A 16607-nucleotide genomic window follows, 5' to 3' on the forward strand; every position below is an offset into this window, starting at 1 on the left:
AGGCTTTGTGGACAAAAGCCACAGGGGCACTGCCCTCCATGGCCTCTTTAACATGGAGTGTGGCTCTACCTGCAAGGTACTGTGGCCTAACAGAAGTGGGAAACATCTGGATTGCAGAGTGGAAGACAGTGTATAGTGACATGAACAGAAGTACAAAAGAATATAGACAGTATGATTCCAGTTTTATAACTACTTGTAAGTAATATGTACAGATGTCCAGAATAAAACGCCTTTGTTTACACTGTATATGCATAGAGAACATACTAGGGCCATATGCAGCAGGGGACTAACAGCTGTTTTCCTGGAGGATGGAATATTTAATACACTTTTTTGGGTACAAATGTTAGCTACTTCCATTCTTGGGGGGAAAGTGGATTGTGTTATGAGAGGTACATATGAATTCAGAGGAGAAGTTCCTTATTGAATTCAGTTCATGGAGATTGTGATTTTTATTTTTATTTTTTTAAAGATTTTTATTTATTTTGACAGACAGCAAGAGAGGGAACACAAGCAGGGGGAGTAGGAGAGGGAGAAGCAGGCTTCCCGCTGAGCAGGGAGCCTGATGCGGGGCTCAATCCCAGGACCCCGAGATCATGACCTGAGCCGAAGGCAGACACTTAACGACTAAGCCACCCAGGCACCCCGAGATTGTGATTTTTAAATTCAGATATAATTCAGAGGGTAGTTTGGTCACGAGAGACTGGAAAACCAGTTCCAAAAATACTTACTCGCACTAATACTTTCAGTATGATGGAATTCTGTAACATTGGGTATTCATTGACAAAGACCTATACTGTGAAGAGCCCTATAAACCAAACTGCTGGAAATAGTACAAACGACTCCTTTTCAGAAAGCAACATTAGTGCAAAATGAACCTACTGATCGAGCAGATGTTGTGATTCAGGCAACCAGAAAGCGCATTTTCAGAATAGATACGAAAGAATAAATACTTGACAATTTACAAAGGGTAAGAAGACATCGTCTGTGTTCAGAAGACCCGTGAGCTTGTCTCAGCTTTTGACAAGATTCTAGAGTGGACCCTGAAGGCTTGAGAGCATAGAAAGCTCCCCTTTAACAAAACAGCTCAACTGTGGGGGACAGGCAGCAAGCAGGGCAGGTCTGGGCTTGGCATACTAGTGGTAGTGAATCTCGGGCTTTGTTAACTTACTGGGTGAAGCATAGGGAAAAGATGCTGCGGAGGGGTCGTCACCAAAGTGGACAGAAGTGGATGCAATGCCCAGGGCCTTTAGTCCCTCTGACACTTGAAGAAGGGACAGTGTGTTCATTAGATCTAAACCAGGACCTCCTGTTCATATCAAGTCAGCCATGAGTCCTGCATGTGGTGTCAGACAGTTAGCTGTGCACACACTGTGGGGACATGCCATGTGGCAGCAGTCCATGTCAGGGAGTGGGAGGATTGGCCTGACTTCTCTCGCTGCCAGAGAGCTGTGTGGTGTCCTCACTGCATCACAGAGAAAGCAGGCACGGCGGTGACACAAACTGTGACTTCTGTGGATAATTGAAGGAATCGGTCTTCATTCACGGAAGGGAAGACATAAAATGCAGTGGAGTTTTGGGATTCTTAGAGGGTTGCCCTGGGAAGGAAAGATTAGGTTTGGCCACAGGGTTAGGAGTAGGACACGTGGGTAAAAGGCCCCGGGTGGTTTGGTGCCATGTGTGGAGGAGTTTCCTCGTGGTCTTAGTTGCTGCAGAATGGCTTTGTGCCTTGCAAAGCTGGGGTCAAGAACTGTGAAGGATCTGAAGTTTTTACCCTACTTGCAAGCTAACAAGGTAGCCTGCCACAGCTTATTGGATGTCGGCAGGAGACACAAGACTTCTCGTACAGAGACAGACAGAGACAGTGACTCACGGCACAGCAAGCAGCGTGAGCAATGGCACATTCTCATCAGTGCCCCTGGCCCGCAGGTCCCACAGAGGTGACGAGGATGGGCCCAGATGGATTCCTGCACGTGCAGTGAGTTGTGTTACAGGAGAGGAAGTCTAGTTAGGTTCTTCGGCTGATTGCTTAACTTCCATCTCACTTGTCTCGTTTACAGATGTGGGTGATGACAGCATCTGCTTGAGGTTGCCGTCGGGGGGCGGGGGCGGTGAACTGGAGATAAGACAGAAAAGCAGCTAGCATGTAGTAAGTCCTTGGGAAAGAGTGGTCGAATCTTCTTTACGTGCATGTGTATCATGACTAGAAGCAAATGCAGAAAAGTGGATTGTTAGCAAAAAAGTTATTTTTCTTCTTCCTTTTCTCCTCAACTCTACTGTTTACAAAATAAACAATAAACACTTTAAAACCAGTCACTTGGGGCGCCTGGGTGGCTCAGTCGTTAAGCGTCTGCCTTCGGCTCAGGTCATGATCCCAGGGTCCTGGGATCGAGCCCCGCATCGGGCTCCCTGCTCCGCGGGAAGCCTGCTTCTCCCTCTCCCACTCCCCCTGCTTGTGTTCCTTCTCTCGCTGTGTCTCTCTCTGTCAAATAAATAGATAAAATCTTTAAAAAAAAAAACAAAAACAAAAACCAGTCACTTATATAAAGGGAGAGTGGATACATGTTTGGCTAATCACCTGTAGTGTCTTCAGGAGAGAGAGAAATAAAATTTCAAGGCTGTGCACTAATTGAGAGCAAGTAAAATTATTAGAAGAAATTAATTTTACTGGGGCGCCTGGGTGGCTCAGTCGTTAAGCGTCTGCCTTCGGCTCAGGTCGTGATCCCAGGGTTCTGGGATCGAGTCCCGCATCGGGCTCCCTGCTCGGCGGGAAGCCTGCTTCTCCCTCTGCCACTCCCCCTGCTTGTGTTTCCTCTCTCGCTGTGTCTCTCTCTTCAAATAAATAAATAAAATCTTTAAAAAAAAAAAAGAAATTAATTTTACATATAAAAACATTCCTTGACACAGTAATATGAGCTAAAGGGAATGCAAGGTACCCATATAGGCAGGAATAACAGAAAAAAACATTGATCAGGGTCATGCGTAAAGATAAAAATGCTAGAATAGCTTGATCTTGGTGTGAGGCAAATTCCTGGGTAGATGTATAATTCTTTTCTACAACACAAACATGTTTTCTCATTAAGGTCCCTTAGAGTTTCTGAGCTACCTTCCACAGAATAAGTTTAGCTCTGAAATGTCAAAGATTCACAAGTGCTCTGGGCCTTTATCCAGAAGGTATATCCTGTGTTTTAATTTTTGTACACCTTCTTCAGCAAAAATCACTGGGACAGGTGGACAGTCTGTGTGATTGGCACACACCCGAGCCACTCCTTTGGTCATCCCCAGAGCCCCAGACAAGGACAGAGGCCCAGAGAAGTTAAGGTGAGCTTAGCCATGTTACCTAAGTGGTGGTGAGAGGCTCAGCCTGTCGTGCTTCTGGTAGCAGCAGAGCTGCTTTTCTTGAGCTTCTTGCCCAGGTGCCAGGCACGTTGGACTGTATGAGCTCAAACCTCATCACGGCAGACTGCAGTTACACTCCCATTTCACAGCTATTCAGGAAGGGTCCCCGGCTTGCCCAGTGAGCAGGAGGTAGAGCCGAGGTTAGCACTGCTAACTGGAACCGGCTCATTCTTGTCTCCCAGCTCCTAGCACAGGGCCCAGCATCAGGTGAGGCACAGGGTGGTTGATCAGTCCAGGGCAATGAATGAATAAATCTGGCAGATATGACCAGCCAAACAAAAGTTGTACAGGAAAGCTCTTTTTACATGGCTCAAGCAGTATAAGTGAATGTGATTTTTACTTAGAAAATTTAAACCTCTTAAAAACCAAAAGCAAAAACAAAACCCCTAAAAACCAAAAATCAAAACCAAAAGCAATCTTCTCTGAGTTCCCCCATTTGTAATTTGTACAAATTTGTACATTTGTAACAGTGAGTTGAGCTGTCCTTGGTAGTGAGTAACTCCAGGTGGGCACACAGGACAAGGCCTGGGAGGGGTCTGCTGCCACTTTAACTTCTGGACAGTGTTCTAGAGAACTGTGTGTTCCTAAAGAAGGGATTAGGGACGGTTTTGTTGGGATAAAAATGACCCCAACCTTTTGTTGAGATAAAAATGATATCGTAACCTTTCCCAGGTGTGTGCAGGGCTGTCTCCCCACATAGGCACCTGGCCTGGACTGTTCGCTAACATCTCCACCTTCTTCCAGACCCTGAGTCTCCCAGCTTCCTCACAAGCTTCCCCACAGATTAATCTGACAGGGTATCCCACTGCTCAGAGGGGAGTTCCGAGCCCTAAACGTGGCCCCAGCCTTTCCTTAGGAAGACCCCATGTAGCCCCTCAGCCACACTGGCTGCTCCCAGCCTCGTCTTGCCCCAGATTGCCCCTTCCAAGCCCCACCTCCTAGTCTTCAGTCTTCTCTGCCTGGAAGACCTTTCTTACCCTTCAGCATTCCCTAATTTTACCTGTCCTCAAAGCCCCTGCACCATGCCTCCCTTCTTTGGACATGTCTGGTGCATGCCAACCTTGTTTCCCAGCAGAGGAGCTGTGTTTGCTGGAGGATACCCAGGTGGTCTGGGGCTTGAAGAGGAAGGGCTGTGGTGTGGAGGCTGCCAACAGCATTCCTGGGCACTCTTAAAAGCTTAACTTTCTTTGGGTTGGGTGTGATATGGCAGGAGAGCCAGAGTACTAGGAAAAGGCAGTAGATGAAGGGTTTGCTCAACTTCCCAAAGGTAGACGGAGGGTGAGGAGAGGCTGGGGCTCTTTATCTGGGGCTCATCATCTCTCAGAGGCTCCTGGGCCCACCAGGGTGTCCAGCCCCTGAGGTCTAGATCTTCGAGCCATCCTAGGGACAAGGAGGTGGGACATGGTTCTGGCCCTGACTAGCTACCAGCTAGGGGCAAGCTCAGCTTCCCAGAGTCTAGCCATCCAGCTGGATACTGGCTTTACTTTGAGGAGACCAAACTAGCCAGAATTTGGAGCCCTGGCCACCTGTTTGGCCTATCAGCACTCAGTGTGGTCTTGGTTGGGTTGTTATTTACCCCTAGTGTGACTCTTCATATTTTCTTTTTCTTTCTTTCTTTTTTTTTTTTTAGTCTTTCTAGATTCATTTATTTTTTTTCTAAGATTTATTTATTTATTTTAGGGATGTGGAGGGGAGAGAAAAACTCCAGCAGACTCTGTGCTGAGTGTGGAGCCTGACAGGGAACTCAGTCTTACGGCTCTGAGATCATGACCTGAGCTAAAACTAAGAGTTGGACACTTAACCAGCTGCACCACCCAGGCACCCCCAACTCTTAAAAGATGAGATATTTGCAAAAAACCTATCTGATAAAGGGCTGTTATCTAAAAATACACAAAAAATTCTTACTTGATTTTTATTTTTTGTTTGTTTTTAAAGATCTTATTTATTTGACAGAGAGAGACAGCGAGAGAGGGAACATAAGCAAGGGGAGTGAGAGAGGGAGAAGCAGGCTTCCTGCTGAGCAGGGAGCCTGACCCGGGGCTCGATCCCAGGACACTGGGATCATGACCTGAGCAGAAGGCAGATGCTTAACGACTGAGCCACCCAGACACCCCATATTTTTATTTTATTTTTAAAGATTTTATTTATTTGAGAGAGAGAGTGAGCGAGAGAGCACAAGCTGGAGGAGGGGCAGAGGCAGAGGGGCACCACCCAGGTGCCCCAAGAGTCTATTTTAAAATGGGCAAAAAAGGGGTGCCTGGATGGTGCAGTCGGTTAAGCATCTGCCTTCGGCTCAGGTCATGATCCTAGGGTTCTGGGATCAAGTCCCACATCAGGCTCCCTGCTCAGCGGGGAGTCTGCCTCTCCCTCTGCCCTTCCCCCTGCTCATGTTTTCTCTCTCTTAAGTAAATAAAGAAAATCTTCAAAAAATTTAATAAAATGGGCAAAAAATCTGAACAGATATCTCACCAAGGAAGATAAATATATAGATGGCAAATAAACATATCAATAGTCAACATCATGTTGTTATTAGGGAATTGCAGATTAAAATAACAAGATACCACTACACACCTATTAGAATGACAGCAGTCTAAAACACTAACACTAGGGCTCCTGGGTGGCTCAGTCAGTTAAGCGGGTCTGCTGCCATCTGCCTTCGGCTCAGGTCATGATCCCGGAATCCTGGGATGAGCCCCATGTCAGGCTCCCTGCTCAGCGGGGAGTCTGCTTCCCCTCTCCGTCTGCCCCTTTCCCTGCTCATCCTCTCTCTCTCTCTCTCTCTCTCTCCTCTCTCTCTCATAAATGAAATCTTTAAAAAAAAAAAAACATACCAACAAATGCTGGGAAGGATGTCGCTCAGTGAGGAACTCTCATTTGATGGTGGTGGAAATGTAAAATAGTGCAGCCACTTCGGAAGACAGTTGTTTTTTTTGTTTTTGTTTTTTTTTAACAAAACTAAACATACTCTTGGGAGGCCTGGGTGGCTCAGTCAGTTAAGCATCTGCCTTCGGCTCAGGTTATGACCCCTAGGTCCTGGGATTGGACCCCACATTGGGCTCCTTGCTCAGCAGGGAGCCTGCTTTTCTCTCTGCTGCTTCCCCTGCTTGTGCTCTCTCTCTGTGACAACTAAATAAATAAAATCTTTAAAAATAAATAAATAAAATAAATAAGTCTTAAAAAAAAAATAACTAAACATGCTCTTAACCTACAATCCAGGAATCATGCTGCTTGGTATTTTCCCAGAGGAGTTGGGAAGGTGTATCCACACAAAAACCTGCACACAGATGTGTAAGTCAGCTTTATTCTTAGTTGCCAAACTTGGAAGCAACCAAGATGTCCTTCAGTGGGTGAATGGATAAAATAAGTGGTGCTAAATCCAGACAATGAAATATTCAGTGCTAAGAAGAAATGAGCTATTGTGCCATGAAAAAAAACATGGCAGAACCTTAAATGCATATTACAAAGTGAAAGAAGCCATCTGTAAAGGCTATATATACTGTCGGATTCTAACTCTAATGTATGATACCATACCAAAACCATAAAATGAATGATACCAAGAGTGAACCCTAATGTAACTGGACTGTGGGTGATAATGAGGTGTCAGTGTAGGTTCTTTGATTGTAACAAACAAGCCACTCTATGAGGGATGTTGATAGTTGGGGAGGCTCTGTGTGTGGAGGAGTGGACATACAGGAACCCAGCTCAGCTTTCCCCTGCTATCCTAAAAGTAGAGCATTCTGGGGCGCCTGGCTGGGTCAGTCAGTGGAGCCTGCGACTCCTGATCTCAGGGCTGTGAGTTTGAGCCCAAGATTGGGTGAAGGGATTACGTAAGAATAAAATCTTAAAAACCACACAAACAAAAGTAGAGCGTTCCTAGGAAACCTTGTGTAAGCCAAAATGGTGTAAAGCAAAGAAGCAGTTAGTTACCATTAATTTACATGGAAAAAATGTTTAGTGTTCCCAGACCCCAAAAATAACTTCTCTTAGGCTTGTCTGATACTTTAGGACACATCTTGCTAACACATAACACAAAATCAGATAAAGCACAGGTGCTCACAGACAGTTCAGAGCTTGTCACGGAGACACCGAGTGTAGTTCCCAGGGAAGGCGCTGTGCGGCGCCACCACTCTGGCTGCTCCTGGGGCGCGTGCTGCCTCTGTAAAGGATTGCAGCAAAACAAACACGTGTGTTTGCCTTTTTTTTTTTTTTTGCCTTTTTTGGTAAAAGTGAAAATCCTCTTCAGATTTCTTTCTGTTGGCTAGCAAAACAGGTACTAATGTAGGCCTTTCCTGAAAGTAAAGTGGCGTCACTTGAACTTTTGGAAAGTGAGGGATACCTGGACTTCCTCTTGGTGCTGCTGTAAACCTAAAACTACTCGAAGTCTATTAAGGATACAAAGATAAAGTGGCCACACCATCAATCTCAGAGCTTTCTGGAACTTAGCAGACATCTTGCTCTAGAAATACTGATCGACTGTTGGTTGCCCTCAAGGTGACAAGGCTTCAGTTGGCATACTGCTTGAAATAAATTAGTTTTTCAAGTAAACAAACCAATTCTGTCTCAGCGACAGGTTTTTGAGTTGTAACGTGTTCATTTGATCTTTTCTTGTTCCCTGCAGGACAACCCTCCATATGATAAGGGGGCCTTCAGAATCGAAATAAACTTTCCAGCAGAATACCCATTCAAACCACCGAAGATCACATTTAAAACAAAGATCTATCACCCGAACATCGATGAAAAGGGGCAGGTCTGTCTGCCAGTAATTAGTGCTGAAAACTGGAAGCCAGCAACCAAAACCGACCAAGGTAAAGCATGCTTCTGGTGTCTTCCTCGGATGTTGCTGCCGTGGGGCAGGGTCTCTTCAGTCCTTTCTAAGGCCATGTCTCACAGAGTCCAGAGAAATCTTACCTGACCAACTCCAGTGCACACAGAGGTGCTGCTGAGGTCCCACCATTCCTTGTGGGAAGGGCACATCTCAGTTAAACCGTTGACCTGTGTAGGTATTGGAGGAGGCCCTCCTGTGCTCCCAACCAGTGGGGACACATGTAGAGAAACCAGCCCAGCATTGGCTACCTATGCAGTGAGGGGGTGTGGGCACTGTCCCTGAAAGTTTTCATGAAGGATCACAGGGCTGCTCTGAGTGAGAAAGGGCAAGTGATGTTTAAGGTGACCTCACACAGCAGTTAGCACATGAACTCAGGCTTGAAGGAAGAAAGGAGATTGGAGAGGTCCTGCCAGACTAAAAGAAGGGCATAAGGTAAAGCCATGTGGTGGGCAGCACAATGGTAGTGGCTCAGAGGGGGTGGTGTTGGGGGAAGGGGCATGGTCATGTGGACTGTGTACCCTGATGAAAGCACAGAGTTGGCTTTAGTGGGCCTGGAATTCCTTGTAATTGTATGTGGCCATATGTGGCCATGTGTCCGGGTCCCTCTGTGTGAACATACATGTGCTCATTTTTCTGGGAAAGGTACTTGATTCATTATTATGGTTAGCCTTCCTCTTGTCCCATGGAAGTATCTAGATTTTGTTACAGACTGTGTCCAGTTTTTGTTAACTCGAGAACTTTCTTTTGAACTCCTGAATCTCATATTTTTCGTGGCTTTTTGATGTGTAGCTACCTGAACCACTATACAGTCTTTTCAGATTAAAGGGAGTGGATGAGGCTGGAATTTGTGAGGCCACAGGTGGTTTTTCAGTGACCAATATAGTCATTTTTCAGTGGAACCCCTGGAAGATGGAGTTGAAAATCTTGCACAGGAAGTTAAGCCTTCCTTATTTGAAATAATAGCTGTGAAAGGTGTCCATCAGGTTTCACAGCTGAGTAGTAGAAAAGAGTGGGTTTTATGTTGAATCAGAATAGAAAGATCTCCAGTGGACGTGGCATTCGGTCATGTACAAGTTGATATTTATAAAAGCTTGACGAAGTATGTTCTTAAGTGCATGTCCTTGGGTTTTTTTTTCTGTACAAATTCCTAGCTCCTCATGTACATCAAGCATGTTGTCCCTGGCACTTGCTGCCGTGTTCCCTTGCTGCTGCTGTCTATTATTATATTACAAATGACCTCAAAACTTCATGGGTTAAAATAACAAGAATTTGGTATTTCTTATTCTGTAGGTTGGCTGGGCTCAGCTGGGTGGTTCTGCAGCTGGTCATTCCAGAGGTCACTCATGGCTCAGTATCTCTATGTAATTCAGCATTCACAGCAACTTTAGGGTACATGACTACCGCAAAAAATACCTAGAATTGACTGTACATGGAATGTCCAGAATAGGCTATTCTACAGAGAGAGAACATAGAGTAGTGTTTGTTAGGGCTGGGATGAGGGGATTAGGAAGTGACTGAGAGTGGGTGTTGTTTTGGGAATGATGAAAATGTTCTGGAGTGAAATGGTGGTATCACACAGTTTTTGTGTATCTACTAAAAACAACTTAATTCTTTACTTTTAAGAGTTTTTCTTTTTTTATATCTCAACTTTTTTAATATCTCAATTTTTAATTAGGAAGTAGGGAAGCATTAAAAATTGAGCAAAAACAGCAGGAGAAAAGTCAAGAAACAAAGCAAAACTATATCAAACAGAGAGGTGTAGTAGAAGTTGGCGATAATAACACCAGAAAAAAAGAACTTGAAGACATAGTTTTGTTCAGCAGTGTATCTGGTTCTAGTAGATGTCTCAGCAACAGAGCAAGGGCTTAGTTTGGTGGTTGAATAAGATTTGCATATAAATTAGAGACAGTAACAAAGCCAGCATAATATGGACTCTGTATGTACCAAACAACAGCAGCAAAATTATATAGAGAAAAATCAAATAATTCCTAAATTGAATGTTTCCATCCCCCCCACATAATTATCTTAAAACAAATCAAGCAGATAAAATTTAGAAAGAGGACTCAAGAAATAAACAGCAGAAGACTAATTAGATTTTGTAGCACATTCTGTAGAAGGCTGGTTAGGCATTGCACACTTTCAGGGTTGGGGTACCACTCACATTTTATTCTGAGAACGGAGCCCCTGGATCTGAAGGGGGGTGTTGAATCACGGATATTGTTTACATCCCCTATTACAAAGAGACAGTAAGAACAAAAATGGGGAAATTTTATAGCCTTTATTCTGTGGTCCTATACATTGAGAGTAGGAGGTAAAATTTGGTAATGTTTTTAAACTCTTATATTTTGGAGGCAAAATAAAATAGCTTCTCAGAAACATTTGGGTCAAGGAAGAGATTTTAAAAAAGCCAGGGCTAGACCATTTGTAAAATATAATGAGTGCGCTGTTTTATGTGTGAAAATGCTGGGATGGGGCCACAGTTGTAGTGTGAAAAGCAGTTGTAGCTGTCAGTGTCCTCACTAGCAAAGCAAGCTAAGCTCAGCTGGATTTTATTACAGTTTAAATAAGGAGCCCGAAATGCCCCCAAAGGAACAGAGAAAGAATGAAATACTCATCACAACTACTAAATAAATTGGAGAATATTTCGACTTGATCAAATAAGCGAAAGCAAGTTACCAGAAAAGAATTTAACAGATATAGCAAACTTGCAAAGTGATTATCTTTTGAAAAGCCAGCATTAATAATGAACAAATGGTTTTATACTGATACATCAGGTATTAAGATGATCCTAGTGAAAAGCCAGAGAACCTGAGTACCCATCACGGAGGGTGAACAGGAAACCTTGAAAACTCCTCAGTGCCCCACCCCCATACACACCCCCAACGCACTCATCCAGGCAAGAGCCCCTTGAGGTTCCTGAAATGCTAATGAAGCAGCAGTTCTGCTATAGAACAGTTTCTAATCACACAGAAGACAGGAAGCCATCTGTTTATGCACTGAGTCACATGTGGTGCAGGTTTCCAACCTGAAGTCAAGAACAACAGGAGGGATATGGAGCAGTCTCACAGCTGAGCACAGGGTGGGCAATGTGGGAGCTTGCTAAAATAGGGCATGGCCCTCGAGCTGAGGTAGTGTCTGAGAGAAACTGTGAAAGGTGTGCTCTGGAAGAGTGTCTCAGTGTGGTTGCTTCCCTTGGCTGGACAGGAGGGGGCCTTAGGTGCTCATTTTAATGTTTGTTGATGCATGCCTTCTGTTTATGGCAAGTCAAAGTGATTTTCCATTGGAGTTACATTTACTTTTTCTTTGAAAAAAATTTATATTTTAAAAAATGAGGTGATTTAGAGAAATATATTAGGTAACTAATCATTTAGGCTATATGTGGATATATGGCAAACAGTGGAACACCAGTGGTGGGAATTGGGGAAACAGGAACAAACAAAATAGCTTTATTATCATTTGTGCTGTCACACAAGAATCAAATGTGAAAGGGATAAATCTTAAATAAACAGACAAAAATATACTTGCAGGGCCTGCTTCCTCTTAGAGATATTTACAGGTGGGAGGTGATAATGCCTGCCCCTGGGGGTGGTGTGGAGATTGGATTAGAAACTGCCTCAGCCTACAGAGACGCTTCCAGGCCCTTCACTCCTGCTTGCTCTTCACAGTCCACCCTCTTTGCCCACCAGCCCCTCCTCCCTACTCAGCCTGGACCCCGTCAGCCCTGCATGTGCCACCCCTCCTCAGCTGTGTCCACCATGGTCACAGAAACCCTCAATTGCCCATCTCACCTGGTAGCACTGATAGGCAGAGGTGAGGGCAAGTGGGCTTTGGCTGCCTGGCCAGGGGTACTTTGTGCTCCTCCCACTCAGAGCAGAGCTAGGGGCTGGGTAGGCCTTTGTGCTTGGCTCAGCCAGCACTAGCATTTAATCCATAACTTGTAATGCTGGGGTGAAAAACACAGTCCCCAGCAAAGGAATCCGTGGCATCGGTAATCCAGAGGAGAGATGCCTTTTTGCTAGGAACGTGGCAGTGGGAAGGAACACAGCATTCTGGGGGTGTTGGTCCTAATTAGGGCTGGGTGAGGAAAAACGTGTGTGAGAAGGCGAAGTGGCTACATGCATCCCACTTCTGAGGTGAGGGAGCCTGGGGTTCCTGGACCTTCCGTCCTTCCCCCTCGATCTCCCTCCCCCACCTTCCTTTCCCCTGTGGCCCTTCCATCCCAGGGCTAGCCTTCCAGGACATCTAGGACTTACTGTACTTTGCGAAAGCGTTGTGGAGCCCACCCCAAGCAGTTGGTGTGATTTCTGCTTCTGGGATTGAGAGCATAACACTGGTGAGGGTTAGCTACCTTCTAGCAGTTAAGACAGCGTGTCAAGTGAACCTGTCTCAGCTAGTTGAGAAGCTCTTAGGGGTCTTCCAGGGTGAGCTCATTATGCATTTACACCATGCAGACACCAAAGTCCCCTGAACCGATCGTAGTGAGGGGACACGTCACCCAGTCCCTGCCCTGGAGAAGCTCCACCTGTGTGTGCAAGTGTGTGTATATGTATGTGAGGGGGTGTCCGTGCTAGGACCGAGATCTCCAGAGTTCAGGAGAAGGGGGAGTGAGAGTGACTGGGGTTCCCTGAGATGTCAGTTCAGGAAGGTTCCTGGAGGAGGTGGAGGTGTCACTCTGAACAGTTACCCGCTGTCTTGTTAGCAGCTTGTGGCCCAGCACTTTCTCCCAACTACAGAGGAGAGATGGGTTGCGCCCTGGTGGTTAGAATTTTGGATAAACAGGAGGCCACTTTATCTTAAAAGCACATTGATGTAAGTCAGTGTTGCAGTCAGAAGTTGCCCTTTCTGAGACTGTTCTAACCAGCGGTGCCTGGTCCTTTTCTTGGCAGTAATCCAGTCCCTCATAGCACTGGTGAACGACCCCCAGCCCGAGCACCCACTTCGGGCTGACCTAGCTGAAGAATACTCTAAGGACCGTAAAAAATTCTGTAAGAATGCTGAAGAGTTTACAAAGAAATACGGGGAGAAGCGACCTGTGGACTAAACTCTGCCGCGACCGATTCCAGCGAGTGTGAGCGGAGACCCCGCAAAGCAGGACTCTGTGGAAAATTGACACGTGCCGCCGCCTGGCATTTGCTTGTGGCAGTTACTAACTTTCTACAGTTTTCTTAATCAAAAGTGGTTTAGGTAACCTGTAAAGAAAGGATTAAAAATTTAAGATGTTCTAGTTCTGCTTTCTTTGTTTTAAAAATCACTGCTTCAATCTACTTTAAAAGAATGGTGTTTCTTTTCTTGTCCAAATTGATCCAAAACCTTCAATTTACATTTAGCCCTTATGGTTAAGGAAAAAAAAGAAAAAGAAAAAAAAAGTTGCAGTTCCCTTTCTTCCCCTGCCTTTGCAACTCCCACTTTCTTGCATTTGGTTTATTTTTCACTCATTCACTTCCCCCAGACCCAGGGCTATCTCCTCTGCAAAGGAGAAGAGACCGCTCCTGGCAATTCTGGTGGCTTCTCTACTCCCATGTTGCACTGCCCTGTGTGGGAGTTGGTTCAAATTCTCCTGGCTCCAATTTATAATGTCCTTTAAAAAGAATTTAAAAACAAGCAAACCACCACTCACCACCCCACCTCCCCCTCACCACGAAACAAAACAAAACAAAAACCAGCCATGAAAAGGGAGGCCCAGTTCTTCTGTAAAAATCTGGCTGGTGTTACCACAATAATATTGGTTAAATGGGCAAACCCTGATGTCTGTGTGCGTGATTGAACTTCAGCCTGGCCTGGCCTGCTTGGGGAAACCCAGGTCTGTGGCAACCCCAGGGGAGGGCCTGCCGACCAGAGGATGCTGTGCATTTGTGTGAGGAATTTCTCGCCAGAGAGGCTCCTGCGGCCAAAGGTTGACGCTCCTCCCTGCAGCCACTGTAGAAGACGTGCTGGTCACTGCGGACAACGCCGAAGCCAGATGTCCCTGTGAAATTCCACGCTCACCTGTCTCTAAGCTCCATCTGAATGTGCCACGGAGCTCGCTCTCCCAGCTCCTCAGTGCAGCGCAGCCCCACTGCGACCCTCGCTCGGCACAGTTTGACCCTTTGCGGGGTTGGAATTGGCGGGACTTGGCTGTAGCCAGCAACGGTCTGGGGTTGCCGGTGCCCTGCCGGCCAGCCCCGGAATAAGCCGGCCTTCCCTCTCCCTCTGGACTCAACAGCCTTTGCAGAGTCAAGCTCCACTTGAAGCTCACTCAGTAATATCCTTTACATGTGTTTTATATTGTTTTGACTGCCTTTTTTTGTAGAAATAAAATTGACCTTAGAATTTATCATCAGATGAACTTGTAAGGATTTGAATGTTAATGTCTTTTCAAAGCAAGCGGGACTGCCCCTGAAATCGAGAATGCGGGTCACTGACACCCAGAGGAAGCCGATGGTCCAGACGCCGTGTCACCAACTCCTCTTCTGCCACTGGCGGCTGCCCTTCTTGGTCCTCAGGGGGGAGCTAGATTCTGTGGAGAAGATCACGTGAAGAAACTGCTTTCTGTTTTTAGCTCTCTTACTTGGGATCTTTCCGGGGCTTTACAGACCTGTAAGATGGTTTCACCTGTGCAGAGGTGGGTGTGATGGGTAGGTTAGGCAGCATAATGTTGTTTAGTTGTCCAGGTGCATGGCCCCTGCGGTGTGTCAATGAACTCAGCTTCTTTAGTCCTAGGCACGCCGGGGGCAGGTTCTGGAGACTCCCATGTGCCCGGGAACACAAGCGCGTCGGGCCAGTGTTTCCACATCTGTCTCTTCATTAGCAGAAAGGTGATGATGGACTTTTATTTCACTCACATGCAGATTTGTAATAAAATGCCAAATTCTGTCAGAAGCTATACAAATAAGCCACCATTTGTTCTCATTGCTTCTCTGAACCCAGAAATATTGCCATTCTTGGAGACTGTCCCATTGCTTCGTATCTCTACCAGCATAGTTCTGCCCGCCTGTCGCCCTCTCACTTCTCTGCTCATCATGGGAGGATACCTCTGTGAAAGCCGGCAGCCCCTCAGGGACTCCCAGCCCTGGCATGGCAGCCCAGGGTTTGCCCCATCAGAGGCCTGGCCCTGGGAGAGCGAGGCAGTGGGTGGGCCCTCCCTCAGGCCTAGGCAGTTTGTCCCGTCCAGCCTGGGCAGTCCCCAGGCCAGGCTTTGAGCACGCTGGCGGGCAGCCCTGGCTGCTGCACAACCAAACAGCTGGGTCCTCTGGAGAAGGGGAGAGCTGTGGAGCGGCCACCGCTGACCCGAGCCCACTCAGGAATTCACGCCCGCCGGGTTCCTCGGAGTGCGCTGGGTCCTCTCTGCCCACCCTGCCCCTCCCCGCCACACCCATGACGGAGAAATAGGCTTTCTGAGATGCCGCGATCCCGTTCTGCTGCCCTTAATAAAAATGCTCTCCGACACTGGTTTGGTCTTGTGGGTTTCTTCCTTACTGGGAGTGGGCAGAGCCCGGGGCCTATGTTCTTGTAGACGGGGGAGGGACGGCCAGGGCCCAGGCTCGCTCTTCTGCCTGCTCCTTTCTCCCCACGCCCAGCGTTTCCAGAAGAGAGCACAGAGGTGTGTGGCCTTCCCAGGAGGGAAGCCAAAAAGGCTGGAGATCCAGACCATTAGGGCCTGCCAAGGGGCACCTTGGGTGTCAGGGGAGGGGACAGTGGCCTCTATGTATATGCCTCATTTCAGTACACTTCTCAGTCCCAAGAGAGTGATACTATTAGAGGAGCAGACTGAGTCCCTGAGGAAGGGTGGCTGTCTTGTTCAACATCACCAAACTCAGGAGGGTGTGCCTGAGGCTGGGGCTAGGCCATTTCCTTGAATGATTCCAGCCAGGAATCTGGCCTCCAAGTCCCAGTGACCTCCTGTTGTAGTATTGACGCAGCATGGGGCCGTGATGCTTGTTTCTTATTTCCCTGTCTGGAATTTGACACCAGCGGAGACCAGACCTGCCCTGTCAGATAGGTCTGCAGGTGTCCAGGAGGAACCTTCCTGGGATGTCTTTTTACCAGGAAGCAAGGAGCCGGTCCTTTCCCTTGATCATCAGCAGGGTACTCTGCCGTGTTCTAGCACTTCATCCTCCGTGACTCTCCAGACAACGCCATGGACACCATTATCCCTATTTTTACAGAGGAAGAGACTGAGGTTCAGTGACAGCCAAGGAAACCAGGCCTGGGTTTTTACAGTCTAGCTCCAGAGCCTGTTACAGTCCACCCCTCAGGTTCCTTGGAGCCTGACCCTTCCCAAATCCGGAGCCCTACGGGACCTTCTCTCAACTTTCTCAACTCCGGAGCCACCATTTTCTTGCCTTCCTCACTCTTGTATTAATTGTTCAGCTCAAAATACACATCTACTTCATCACTCCAGTGCCCA

At 46.8% G+C, this 16607-nt stretch overlaps 1 protein-coding gene across 2 annotated transcripts in view; it reads left to right on the forward strand.

The window, feature by feature from the left end:
• The window catches only part of UBE2L3 (ubiquitin conjugating enzyme E2 L3), a 56877-nt gene extending 42337 nt beyond the window's left edge, over positions 1 to 14540 (forward strand). For both annotated transcript variants that reach the window (XM_045887184.2, XM_045887185.2), the window contains 2 exons: positions 8015 to 8201; positions 13108 to 14540. In XM_045887184.2, the coding sequence (XP_045743140.1) occupies positions 8015 to 8201; positions 13108 to 13262 (342 nt within the window). In that variant the 3' untranslated portion in view covers positions 13263 to 14540. The remainder of the gene's footprint in view (positions 1 to 8014; positions 8202 to 13107) is intronic.
• The last annotated feature ends 2067 nt before the right edge of the window (positions 14541 to 16607 follow it).

The sequence above is a fragment of the Mirounga angustirostris genome, unplaced genomic scaffold (assembly GCF_029215605.1).
Source record: "Mirounga angustirostris isolate CCGP_5_RB_7025 unplaced genomic scaffold, mMirAng1.0.hap1 SCAF_14, whole genome shotgun sequence".
NCBI classification, from domain to species: Eukaryota; Metazoa; Chordata; class Mammalia; order Carnivora; family Phocidae; genus Mirounga; species Mirounga angustirostris.